The 14,726-nt window shown below is 37.7% G+C and overlaps 1 protein-coding gene across 1 annotated transcript in view; it reads left to right on the top strand.

The window, feature by feature from the left end:
• LOC139979664 (allatostatin-A receptor-like) overlaps positions 1-12,338 on the top strand; it is a 29,272-nt gene extending 16,934 nt beyond the window's left edge. Inside the window, exon 2 of the mRNA XM_071990681.1 lies at positions 10,331-12,338. Coding sequence (XP_071846782.1) covers positions 10,331-10,419 — 89 coding nt within the window. The 3' untranslated portion in view covers positions 10,420-12,338. The remainder of the gene's footprint in view (positions 1-10,330) is intronic.
• The last annotated feature ends 2,388 nt before the right edge of the window (positions 12,339-14,726 follow it).

Raw genomic sequence — 14,726 nt, 5'->3', positions numbered from 1 at the left:
AAATATATGCATTAATTCGATTTATTTAATGTGGGCATATATTACATTTAATGTAAAAATTAAATAGATGAATTACCGTCAACACCGTCACCCAGTGGCGTCGCCAAGGGGGGGCCAGGGGGGCACGTGCCCCCCCTGGAAAACCTAGTGCCCCCCCGGGTGCCCCCCATCTGACCCCCCCCCCCATCATCTGAGTTGGTTTTTCATAAGGACAAAGAAGCACAGTAATTCGTATTTTCTTCAAATGAGCTGCGAAAAAATTAACAAGGTTATCCTTGAACGTCGGGTATCGAAGTCGTAACCCGCGCCATCACAACAGGTGTCGATATTTACATTGAATGTGTCAGTGCTCACGCCATACCAGCGGATATACGAGTCCGCTTCGCGAGCTACATGACTGTGAGAAGGGAGGGTACTGCAATATGTTGCCTTGGTCTGAGGTTGACAGGTTAGGAGCTGACGAAATGTGAGAATGTGAGGGTCCGCAGGCACCATACTTGCCTATATTTGTGGACCCATATATTAACCCTGTTGTGTAAGGGGTGCAGAGGTCATCTGAGGTCAGATGCTTGTAGGAACAAATGGCGAATGTTCACACCTGCATACTGAGCCATACTCGATGTGTGATCAAACTTTGGATTGCATGGTGAGATCCCTGATAGGAGCCAATAACGATGCTGGAACCTGTTACATCTTAATAGATAATGTGCGAAAACGAGAAGGACAAGAAAGGAGTCGGGGTCATGCACACATTAATTCAACAAATGTAGCTTCTATTGATAGGGTTAGGCATAATATCGACAGCATGTGGTTCATATCCTCCGCAAAATTCTGCGCCTTGTTAAAATCATTACCTCAAAAAGAGCAATTTCTGGAGATATCTTCAGATCGAATTTAGCATCAAATGTGGCAGCATTTTGCATGTAGCCCATCCTCCGTATGCGAAAATTTTCCAAAGGGGAGGGGGGGCAGTGGCGGCGGAACCGGGGGGGCTTGCAATCTGAGAAATTGCAGGCTTGAGACCCATATTTTAGGGCTAGCTATTTGCAGCATAAAACACTCGGGAAGTGCCGTTTCCGGCCATCTGGGGGTTTGAAAAACCCAAAATTTTCTTGTACGCTCCTCGCCAACCGATGGTGGCGCTCCGCTTAGATAGTCTCTACACATTAGTCCCCCCCCCCAATAATTTTCCCGTTCCGCCGCGCCTGGAGGGGCACCCCCTCCCCTTAGACCCCTCCCCAGGACGTTGATCCGTATCCACCTAAGTGCCCCCCATCAAATGCTGGTGCCCCCCTGTGCCCCCCCAGACTGAAAAGTCTGGTGACGCCACTGCCGTCACCACATTTTCCTGGACTGTGATTGGTCGATTAAATGTCAACATTAAATGGAGTATATGGCCACATTAAATGGAGTTAGTGCATACAAAACAAAACGACTTCAAAATAACGATCATGGCTGTGACGTCACATGTGCACATCGTTTTCCTATAGCAAACCTCTGTTGGGGATGATCGGTTGTACCTGTTTAAAAATAGTCTGGCATTAAATAGTGTTGAGTATTCCCACATATTCTTTCAATAACCTTTATGAATATACTACCATCCATAGTTTTCCCAATTGGTTAGATGATAGTAACAATAATTGTTCGTCTGTCATTCCATGTAGACAGTATAACTGTTGAGTTATAAACTCAAGTGTCGGTTAGTGTGTTGTATATGCCCTTATTCCCCATCCAATAACTGGCTACCAGCAGAAAACATCCACTTGACTCACATGCAGCCAACTGAATCTGCAACTTTCACGGTACAAATGTAGCATTGCGTTCAAATAATCACCATGGTTACGACTTATTGTATATTATGACAATCATACTTTTTAAGAAAAGTGACCCAGGAAAGAACCTGGGCACGAAAAACCAAACAACCAAACGACTGATCCGCTCTCAACACCAGTCCTCTTGCATAGAGACTGTGTCTGTGTGATCATCGTCAGGTGTGTATCACGATTCCCCCAGAAGGGGAACATAATGCTAAACATGATCTTAGCAAAAAGGCCGATAAGATTATGTCGATCGTGAACGCCATTAAGAAGGTTGAATCCAATTAGCGAAGAGTGACTTCGGGCTCAATATTGTTATGATGTTGTTGACTGTCCCTAACCCTTTATAACTTCTCCTAAGGCAGTAGTCACTACCGAGGCTGTTATGCGAATTCCCGCTCTTCTTATAGACTTCATTAACTAAAATACCAGAAAAGTGATGTATTATGTATTATGATGTATTATGTATCATGATCAAGGGGCTTGAAATGTTGTCAGCAGTATTAAAACAAGAGCAGCAACTCTATTTGACAAATTTGATTTTGATTGGCAATATGTGACATCTAATTATTATTTGTTTAACTATACTTCTACTCCCTACACCTGTTTCCGTTGGCATTTATGCAAATGTGTTTTACTTCAGTTGTATTGTTATAATTGATTACGTAACTGTTTGGTATTTAACACGTATATAAAGTCTGCACGTGGAATTATACAATGAGTTGGATTTACGTTACTGCTGTGGTCGGTCTACTTGTCTTGTACTTATTTATTTTTATATATTTCTGAGCAATTTATCCATTTTGTTAGTGCAAAGTATATATGACATAGGTTGCATAACGGTGTTATTTCCTTTCCTCCCATCTCCCCTTTCCTTGCCTTATGCTCCTTCTTATCAGACATAGTTTGTTATAACAATGTTAGAAAGTTTTAAACATTTGTTTTAAAAAAAAACACACAAAGATAAATGATTTTGTTATTGAAATAGTCAATGATAAAAAGTTGAAATAATTTTGGAAAGTCATCAGACTATAATTACTGTTAAGTTGTGTCCTTGAATTCTTAAAATGCATATAGCTGCCTCTGTACGTAGTATCTGTAAACATGAATGCAAAACTGGATTGAGGTATGATGGATGACGTCATCGTAACAGGATACGAGCCGATGTTTTCCTTGTAAGATATCATGAAAAAGTTATGTTTATATGAGTTCTGCAATAGATCGTTGCACTTATTACTATAGGGATAAACTATGCCCTACTGAATGCTCAAGGAACGAACCAACAGCATATGCACTTAGTTGTTCTCTATAGCCGTTAAAATTCACCCCAGCCCACCCCTTTAATTCCAAAACAATAATACCAATAAAACAAAAGGAGAAGAAGAAGAAGAAATGCTTCTTGTGATTCAGTTGCAAATCATAATACACCAAACTGATTATATGGGATGTTGTGATATCGACGAGTAAAAGAAATTTACGATATTTCGATAATTCTTCTTGGAAACAGTATTTTTACTCTGATTTTCAACATTTTGTCTTCTTTGTATAACTACTGTACTAAACATCTTCAGTGCATGTCATTGAGTCTCTGTTTCAAGTTTTATGAGTGGAATCACGTTTCTACAAACTGTTCATTGACTCTGCCCGCCCATAGTTTCTGCCCCGTCCATTGTATTGCCCTGCACATTGTCTATGACTGCTGCTGGACCAATCAGCTGTGTCATTAGAAATACAAAAAAAAACGCTCCAAAAATACTCAAATTATTAATTTTGATCATTACGCTTGAATGAAGTATCATGGAAAATGCATTAAAACTAATATTTGATATTAGCCTAGCTCATTGAAACGTTACAAGTCGGCTGAAATAGCCTGTGTAAAATTCTTGTTTGGTATGGTAGCACAGAAGGGACATTGCAAATAGACGGGAGGCAAAGTATTAAATTGATAAGTTGACATTTGGAGATTAAAAAGTCAACACTTCTAGAAATACAAACGACATTTCGATAGATACAAGTCAACCTTTCTAGGCCGCCTTAGTTGGACATCTACAAATATAAATATATTCTGTGGAAAGGATACAAAACCCCATCTGCCTAACCCTCATGCCCACTCCCCCCCCCCCCCCTCCACCAAGATTAAAGACAAGATTAAGGGGTATGTAATAATATGTGAAGTGGTCAGACGATTTACCATACAGAAACAAAGCACGGTTGATCATATCTTTACCATAATCTCAAAATTGCAAAAGTAACCCACATCAAATGTATATGAAAGTACTTCCACCCGAATAATTCCCGCGAAACCATCCATTTTACTCTTATATCCTGAATGAACTTACGGTTATACTGTATGGTTTAGAGCTTGTAAGCTATATATACATATAACATGATCTTCTTGCAGATGTCACTAGAGTGCACCTTTCTGTTGTCAGGTCTATGGTCCACGTGACCACTCAAGTATATCAGGGAATCCAACACAGACTCAGTTTCATATGGGGGTGGGGGTGGGGGGGGAGGGGAACGCAGGAAGTGAATGACCTGTAGCATAACTTTTTAATGTACTCGAACAATAAGATGCGATTAATCGCAGTGTCGCATGTATGCGCATGTAGAAAGGTTCCAACATTCCTACACCTACCGATAATTTTACAGATTTAATATCTGTAAATATCTATCAATATCTATATCTTTAATATCTTAATATCGGGAAAAAAATACCGGTACGTCATGGCGCTACCATAATATAATACACGTCAGTTTTATCTACCTTTATATTATTCTACACTGTTCTTCCAGTATTCGTCCCTCTTACAACGCTTAGCTACATAGGCTTGTATGTAGCTTCTGAACTAACTACGGTAAACTACCCTACTAACCCTCACCTATATCATTAACCAACTTAAAGGTTCATTCAGGCGAAAACTGAAGACATATTCGATTAATAGGGATAGCCCAGGTGAAATTTCCATTTTTTTTTACTGATGAAAAAGAGGAACATATTCTGAGCATCCTAATGGAATTTGCATTCAATTCTTACAACATAATTTTTGAGATAAAAACATTTTAAGTTGACACATTTTCTGACAAAAGGTGAACTTGAAGCAAACATGTGTGATGTCACAGATTATCACTGACAAGTTTTGTTTTCTTCAAAAACTATATTTAAGTTAGTATGTAAAACAATTGGGATGTAACCCATTATGATAAACTTCAGCCATCTTGGATAGTCTATACTTGATACCGTATAGGCCTATATATATGATGGTAAAGTTGCAGGCAATGGTCCAAACACGCAAATAAAGGGTCAAAGTTTGCTAATTTCAACTGTTAATACCTCGATAGCGATAACGTAGGAATTTGAGGCAAAGATTTCTAGAATGCTTTAACTAAGTATGCAATTGCAAAACAAACAAAATATAGGCAGAAAAAGAGAAAGAAAGCCATCTCATTTTGCAGAAAATAAATATTGTAATAAACAGAGAAAGTCATTAAAAATTGAAGAAAATGTAGCTCGTTAATGGCATATTAAAAATTTACGCAAGCCATCAAATGGTGTGTAAAAAGAAAACACATAAAAGCCTTGATCTCTCTCCAAAATGGTCGAAGAAAGAAAAATATCTTCCAGGAGGAGTTCCTTTTCCCAATTAGTTATTAATAAGTCTATTCACTTCATATGGACCAAAGAACACGCTTGGATGATATCATCAACACAATGTAAACAATGTTATTAAAGGCCGTAAAAGCCAATATGTATTTCCGATATAAGTTATGTTTTTGCATCTGACGAAACTGACACTAACTGCATTGCTATGTGTTAGACTAAGTAGTTCAGTCACTTGCATTGATGACCCTCAGATATTATTTCTCTGAAATGAGAAGTGAGACTTAGAAACAAACCGGACTAGAAATTATTGTGTTGGTTTTCATGGCGTTACCACGGAAGTAAAGCATTCTAGTTACTTCGTATCATCTAAAGCTGACTGTCTTTAAGACTGGTATTTACTATAAAACATCTACTTTCTTGGAAAATTCAAGACCAAAAACAATCTGACTATAAATTAATCGTCTGAGATGATTCTCAAGTACCCGATGACATACACACACACACTCCAAATCAAAATTATACAGATGATATCAAATGACATACATAACGAACAGTCTATGGAACTGTGCCTAATGGACGCATCGAAATGATATTGTTTCCCATTAAGCTTGGAAACAATCATCTTTCACACCTACAAACCAGCATCTTATACCGAGATTTGTGATAGACCTATTGTGTGAATGGTGTCGGGGGGGGGGTAGGGGGACTTCATCGTTAACATTCACAATATGTTGACAAATATTCTGTCGAGTCGTCGATCGATGTACTGTAGTTTATATAATTTCAGAACGGCAAATGTAAATTGCACTGTTTGTCTGCGGGCATTGAAATATCACGCGATGGTAAGATGGAAAGGTGAAACTCTAATATAGTTCTCATCCGAGACATCCAACATGTAAAATGACACAAAAGCTCCCATTAGTGGCCCCGTGGGAGGAATATTTTAAAAAGGAAATTGTCATCTCGGTGTAACAACATCAATAATAATAAATATGATTATAATGGCAATGATAATATATTTTATAATATTTTCTTTGTTCCCCCCCCCCCCCGCACATTTTGTCATTCCAGTAGACCACTTGTGTAGCATATTAACCACATAATTGACTTAATGGACATTGCAATTTCCTGATAACCGTTTGTTTCTTACATTAGATGAGATGAGATTGTGCATTAGTATACCCTTGCAACCTACGCAAAGATGTTTTTCTTAACTTGAGAAATGCCTCAATGTGTGGGCATTGTGATATATTCGTGTCAGGCTGCAGACTACATACTGTTGTTTTCTCTGTAGTGTGTCCTGTCCCTGGGAGTGCTATATAAACGATTTACAATCATATCTGTTTTGAATCTATAAACTAGACGAATGGGTGATTGAAACCATGGGATTAGGGGAGTATTGAAGTAACGGTATTAAGTACAGTCTAAGTATATTCTTAGCGGGAAACTTTACAGTCTACTTACAGGTTATTGAAGGGATCTGAGCTTCCACCCTTTGATGTTTTGATTCGTATAAAAATGATTAAATCACAGTGAAATTGCAAATATGAAATTGGTCCAAAATGTCCTATTTTAAAAATACATACCCTTAGCTCTACATCCTGCATATGAATTTAAATTAGTTGGTGGCGATCTCTATTAAACATCTTGTTCCCTGCGTGTTTGTGTGTGTGGGGGGGGGGGGGAGTGGGGGCAGCGGGATGGACGTGGAGGTGTTTATTCGTTACTGATAGTTCAAACTGGTCGATGATGTCATCATGACAGATCTCTGATTCAACCCTATGTTAGCACAGTAACACATTGTCTAGTATACATGAATGCACGGGGAGTTTTATAGTAACACAAATCTTTCCTCTAATGGTGTTATATAATGTATATATATATATATATATATATATATATATATATATATATATATATATATATATATATATATATATATATATATATATATATATAATATAACGAAAATCCACCTTTACTCCAAAAGAAAATATTATTAGAGAAAACCAGAGAAATAAGATATGACTTATAAGATATGACTCATATCTAATTTCTCTGGTTTTCTTTAATAATATATATATATATATATATATATATATAAGAATTGAATGTGTAGCAAGTGGATATATGACATTGCATTGCATCAAACTGGGGAAGTGAAACAGACTAGTTTGTTTGTTTTCCCGTATAAACCTTTTTTTTTCTTTTTTTTTCCTGACCAAGTGGTCACCGGCTTTGGTAAACAGCATTTTTATTTACAGTATCCATCACATATCATCATTCCATATTTGTTATTAATTACTACATATACTTCAGTTTTGTAGCCATATGAGAAATAAACTTGAACTTGTTGTGCAACTAACATCCCACAGTATACGCTCGATTATTTAAACTGAAAATTTAATGCATGAATGAAAACAATTTCTACCCTAAAGCATTGACGAAAAGAATCTTCGGCGACGATCCATACTATAGACAAAAACAAAATCGTTGGGGGTTCAAATTTCATTACGTCATCGCTGTAATTATCGACTACTTCATGACGTAATTTTCCTGCCGTTACACCCGCTGCATATCATCCCTGCAGCGTATAATGAATAGTTTAGCGTAAAGATTAGTAAACTCAACAACATTCTTTCTTTTCAGGATAGAATATCATCTAGAAAAGCTTCAAGAAGCTATAAAACCGTACTGAATGGAATTCATTTATTTCGAATTTGATCGACACTAGCTTCCGGCATTTTTTTACCGAATCTACTCTGGTATTACACGGAAAAAAAATGAACCGAACTAAAATATCCTTCTAAATATTTTCATTTATCTCATGTAAACGTGAATGGTAGAGTAATACAGCTTGTTTTTTGTGAGGGAGTTGGGGTTGGGGGTGGGTGGGGGTGCTATTATTACGATGTACGCCAGTCTATAGTCTACTAATTTAATCAGTGTGTTTCATAGCAGACCGTTAGTGACCAGTTTACCCAGCCTTGGCGTAGCTAGGAATTCAGGGGCCACGGTTCAAGAGTGAGCTGGGGTTCTTGATCCTGACATCATTCTAGATGCAATTGACACGAAGCAATGAATGTATACAAACCACAAAGGTCTGTTTGACTGCCTCACTTGACTAACAGTTGCGACCCGTTGGCTCAAATTCTCGGAACCATCCTTTGGGGTGGGGAGAGGGGGGAGGGCTCGTAAACAAGAAAAGTGTTCTGCAAGTTTATACTGGTATGACAACCTAAATTTGTACATCGTGGTATATAAATATAACATACAAATAAAGATATTAACTTTTAACACTTTTAATTACTGTTGCATATGTAAGCCGCTAAGCCTGTAAACAATCATATTTAACGAGACCCATTTAGAGGCTTCGAGGCTATTTCGAGCCCCTTTCGTACTCTTTATTTGTCCTTAAATTATCATGCAAATGAGAATACATGATTCTTTATTCCACGTTTCCCCGGGCCCTCACTATATTTTCCTAGGTCCTCTAAAGTCTAAATGACCACTGTCCCTCCCCCACCCCCCCCCCCCCCTCTCTCTCGCTTTCCCTCTCCTACGCTGGGATACAGTACAAAGTCACTTTAAATATCCTATAGCTACAAAGAACATACTTTTAGGATGAATTCAGGAGGCTCTCTCTAGTTCGTATTTGTACAACCAGGTATATGTAAAAACATACATATAATATCATTCCATTCCATTTCTAAAGGCTAGAGGCGAATACTTTCATTAATGCGGCGGGACCGGGATAATATATACTGCAGGTATATACACGTTAGTGGTTCTCCACTTTTTTAAATTGCATGCATTATACATCAATTTTGAGTTTTCAAGGTTGTAAAGTTAATTTTTGTTTAATAATGGTATCACGTTTTGCAATGTTTGGTAACATGTTTTGCAAACATGCCAAAAACAATGTATACATGGAAGGCAAAAATAGCTACTTTGAGAGGCACTCAAAAGGTTGCATATAGTTTTGAGGCCGCTTACGCCCAGTTGGGAAATTTGACTATATTGTGCTTCAGGGTTCCGCTTCAAAGTACTCGTACTGACAGTACGATCAGTATTATTATCATTTTGCTATACAGATAAAGATTAAGAACTGTTTGTACTGTCAGTACGGGTGCTTTGAAGCATAATGTGGGATGATAACATATAGAGGGGCATTAGCATAAGAAGAATTGTTCCAAATGGCTGTCGCCTCTGTTGCGAGCACCGAAGGAAGAAAGGAACTATACTATACATAGTATTAATATGCGTTCTACGGAATGATTCCCTTTCCAACTTGGGTTTCACTCGCGTTTTGTTTAGTGACGTCACGTATTGAAATGGCCGCGGACTCGCTTAGAATTCACTAGTAGACAAACGTTTTTTAAATAACAAACAGAAAGAGAAGAAGAAATAGTTTGATGCCATTTACAGGGAGTCCTCTACTTTGTTAAGCCATCCGAAGGTTTTTTAGAGGACTTACTATCCACATTGTTTATATTCACGTGATGAAACCAAATAAATCAATCAATGTTACAAAGTGGTGGACATTCATGCATTTCATGGGCTGTGTTTTAAAATCAACTGTTGCTTAATTTATTACCATAAAACACATCGATCACAATTTGAGAAGGCAACCAAGTGTACGTCGTTTAATTTATCGTCGAGTGACTTTATAGTCACCATATTTTAACTCATGCATATTATTTTAAATGTCGATGAAGACAAAAACCATTACTTAGTGACGACAACTAAATAAAACCCCAAAATAAAGTACACACAAAGAAGATAGCATGTATGATACATGGAACAATTGAGACATACGTTAATAATAAGTGGAACAATATGGAACTCAAAATATACCCTTATTCAAAAGTAATCAACTTTCCTTCCTTTTTTTTCTTTTCTTTCTCAGGTCACCAGATGCTTACATTGCGTTCATCGGGAATTGATTCTGCGTCAAAGCAACGAGAAACTCCCAGTCAAAAACTATCTAAAACATGATTCAGTCCGTATAACATCGGCCGAGATATATCTTAAAGGGAAAAGTGTGGCTTGATAAAGTTTCCTAAGTTGACATCACAGACATTGAATATAGATTACCAGTCATTGAGAGACTAATTGTGACTACAGCTGCTAGGAGTAAATTCATGAGAATGACGCGGGACAAAATTAGGAATGTCAAAAACCACCCATTACATTTCCCACTTATACGGGCTTTTTTAGTCAATCCCGCAGAAACCTCAGGGATCAGTATACTTTGCTGAAACAAAGAATTCAACTGTACAGGAATTCTTTCATTTATTATGCTGTAATATTCATCTAGTCTGATCATTTGGAACCTTTAATATAATTCTAGTCATTGTTTATTCATGTTATGTGTTAATCTTTTAAGAATCTTATACTAACATAGTTATACATATATTTCTACATTGTTCTATATCACATGTTGTTTTCATTTTTGATATTTGCTACACTAGTCTTTGTACTCCTTTGTTAGGACTACTCCTTTAATTCTCGGATGACATCCACCTCGACTGTCCTATAGGTGACGTCACTCATTCGTCGGAAGAGATGATGATATACGGACGAACTCTTGTTTCAAAGATTCAGTCTGGCGTGCTTCAGAACAATATCATTTTAGCTCGCACATTAAATTTAGATGCAATAGAGAGAACTTCAAATAATTAATTATTTTAAAGGATTGGTTTAGTTGTCATACATGTTTATGTTAAATGAAAGAGGACAATAAAAGAAACACAATGGTGAAAAAACTGTTCAAATATCTTTTTCGGTTAAAGAGATATTCAAGTGTAAAGATTATCAGATTGTGTAGAAACTGCTGAAATCTGACTAGCTGTGATGTCACATCCACACATTCCTGAGAAGTCTTTGTTTTTTTCTCTAAATATTTTGTGGGATTTCATGACTTTCAACCAAAACATATGTCAGGAGATCTCATATATGTCAAAGGAAGTATTTGAGATTAAACATCTGAAGAATTTTTGATTATATTATTTTCAAATGTGTTAAAAAATGTAAATAATTTTTAAAGAAATATATTCATAAATACTAAGGAAGTGAGGATGTGACTTGCCTATGTTTCTTTTCTTGAGGTTATATACGAAAGGGTCTAATGCGAGTTCTGGTCTATATAGCGTCAATGAATTTGAAAGTCGAAATAACGTATACATAGATCATAGTACAGGGGAAGGTTATTTCTATTTATTGAACTTTTGCGACTCGTTGGACTTTCTGGACCAGTTTATATTAGTTTGTATAACAATAAATGTGATATTTTTTCTCAAACCAGCAACTAACACCCCCACATAATGGGACTTCAAAATTTGGAGCAGTTTGTAAAAGTCATTATCATATTACTTTATAGAATCGTCAATGAGGTCAACAACGAGGTCAACGAGGCTCGCGCGCGAACAGACAAGATTGATATTATATGGTAGTTTATTAGTGTACAAGTTAAGTTACACTTGTCCAGTCTGTATGTTAAGATGATATATAATCAGAGGACAGTTGTTCAGAATTACAGATTACAAATTACAAATTAACCCCCATTGGTTACATTTCAAGCTACCTAACTAAATGAGTCATATGTAAATTTCGTATATATTATTTAAATGCTTTTCATAGAGCAAGCAACTATTCAGCATAAATTCTTTCAATTTTCAACAATAGGGCAATTTTTATTTACCAACAAAAAGTACATATTTTAATTTTAAAACATTGAATTTGTTTTCATTAACAAAAGCAGGACACGTGTAATCTGCCGAAAAGAGGCTACTTTCAGGGTTTTCACGAAAGGAAGGGGTGGAACGGAGGCATCTAGTCCATATATACGGACACTAAGTATCTGCTTCCGTGTTCACATAATATCTTTTACATCTACTATACTATTAAAACCTTGTTCGTCAAAGCTGGTGCTCGGCTTTTAATTGTGACATTTTTTTGTTGTAAATACTTTGAATCTTTGCAGTAGGGCTCCTCAATTATTTTCCGTCCATGTGTTTCTTGATAAAGGATTTCTTCCACCCCCCCCCCCTCTGGACATTTTGTTACTAAAATTAAAAACTTTAACAGGACTGTGGCCCCCAAACTCCGTGTTTAGCGCAAGCATTTAGCTCACTAAGTGGAAGTAATTTCTTGGTTACCAAGACAACGATCACGTTTACTTCAGCTTCCTTGGTTGGTCGTTAATTACGCTTACATATATTAAAACGTCCTACAATTATTGCTAATACTGTTCAAAAATAGCGTTTTGAATTCTCGTTCCATGGCCACCTCCCCAACCCGAACTTATTTGAAGACATCAGCGACTACATCCTTAATAAATATAAACATGTTCTGAGAAATTACTTCCAAAATATGGTTGCATAATGCTTCTCGCAGGTTGCACACTACGAGTGACCATAATATGAGATTCTTGCGTAATTAGAGCAATGCTGATGATCTTTTAACATAGTCTACCTTTTGTTTTTATCTTCGTCAACTCCCTTTGTTTGTGTCCACTCTATAAATCCCCCAATAGGAATGATTTGTGTGATAATCGGCCCCTTAAAAGTGGGTGCCACTCCTGGGCATTCTGCATGCATGGACGATATATTCTGGTATAATACTGACATCCTAACCATGGGCTATGTGATTGCATTGCCCATGGTTAGGATGTAAATATTATGGTGGTATGTACATACATACATACATACATACATTATTACACCCTAACCATGGGCTATGTGATTACAACGGTGTTTCAGTGCACCTCCGTGGTTGAATTCTACTAGCCCAACACGGGCATCTTTTTTTTTGTCCCTTAGATTTGATTTATTGATATGTTTCATATTGTACACCTTTCGCATAATTCCATCATTCCACGTATACGATTTCGGCGGACTACGGTAACAAATTTCTTTTCAGCTGCCACTATATGTGGTCTTTCCCATACAGGGGCGTATTGGTTCGCGGGATCCGATGCGCCACTGGGCCCGACGCGTCAGATTGAGGTGCCGAAGACACCGATTTCCTTGTGGTCGCAAAAGGTGCTATAGTTTCGTCCGAAACGTCATATTGCGCCTCTTTTAGGTCCTAGCGCCGCCGCCGGTTGACCATTAATCCATTTTTAATTCTATACTCCAATCCATAGGCGTACGAGGCGGGGGGGCAGGGGGGGCAGACTGCCCCCCAAATTTCCAGAGGACAAGAAATTCGGGCAAAAGTCCTGAAAAATTCGGGCAGCCTAAGAGGAGAAAAAAAATAAATATATAAATATATATATAAATAAATATATATATATAAAATAAATATATATATTTTTTTTTTCTCCTCTTAGGCTGCCCGAATTGTTAAGGACTTTTGCCCGAATTTCTTGTCCTCTGGAAATATATATATATATATAAATATGCAGTAGCTTGCCCGAATCTTTTTCAAATTTTTGCCCGACGATTCCATGATTTTCTTTATTTAGCATCATGATGCCCGAATATTTCCGTGTAACACCACCGTAAGCGCAGTTTATCTGCCACGCTTTTTGAAATCAATTTTTTTTTCTAACTAGTCAATTGTATACCTGGACCAAGGGCGGCGGAACCGGGGGGGGGGGCACAGGGGGCACGTGCCCCCCACTTGTCCTCAGGTTAAAAATGTGCCTTTTTTCTACATAAAAATTGAGGTGCCTCAAGTTAGCAAGAGGCCAGGGAACCAGAATGAACACTCGGGAAGGGCCGTTTCCGGCCATCTGAGGGGTTTGTAAAACCAAAAATTTTCTAGTACGCTCCGCGCCAACCAATGGTGGCGCTCCGCTCAGATAGTCGTGCATACAACTTTGCAAATCCTGGCTAAGCCCGTGACTTTTGATGAATTTCTGTGGGTCAAACTCAAAGCTATTCCGAATGGAAAAGATTTGTTTAGATATTAACAAGGAAAAAACTCTAATTCGGAAGATTCCTACATTAGCAACTAGCATGATTTCACCTCATTTTGTCTCAAAAGAAAACTTGTTCCTTGTTTCCCAATTTGCGCATTGGATATTGTAGTGCTAGTATGCATATTTTCCTTTGGGGGGGGGGGGCGTTGATGGAGTGATGTGTTTACACAAATAAGATAATACAATAAGAGTTATAAGGGGTACTAAATATAAGGCTGCATCAGTCCAATCGAATATCTGCAAAGTGCCCTTTGATGTCGGTGCCCCCCCCCCAAGATTAAAAGTGCTTCCGCCGCCCTTGACCTGGACATCCCCAACATGAGTGTATATAAGAAACGTATTCTTGTTCATGGACGGTGAGGGGGGGGGTGCCTAC

This window comes from Apostichopus japonicus, chromosome 14, assembly GCF_037975245.1.
Source record: "Apostichopus japonicus isolate 1M-3 chromosome 14, ASM3797524v1, whole genome shotgun sequence".
Taxonomy (NCBI): Eukaryota; Metazoa; Echinodermata; class Holothuroidea; order Aspidochirotida; family Stichopodidae; genus Apostichopus; species Apostichopus japonicus.
This window is presented reverse-complemented; position numbering and strand designations above follow the sequence as displayed.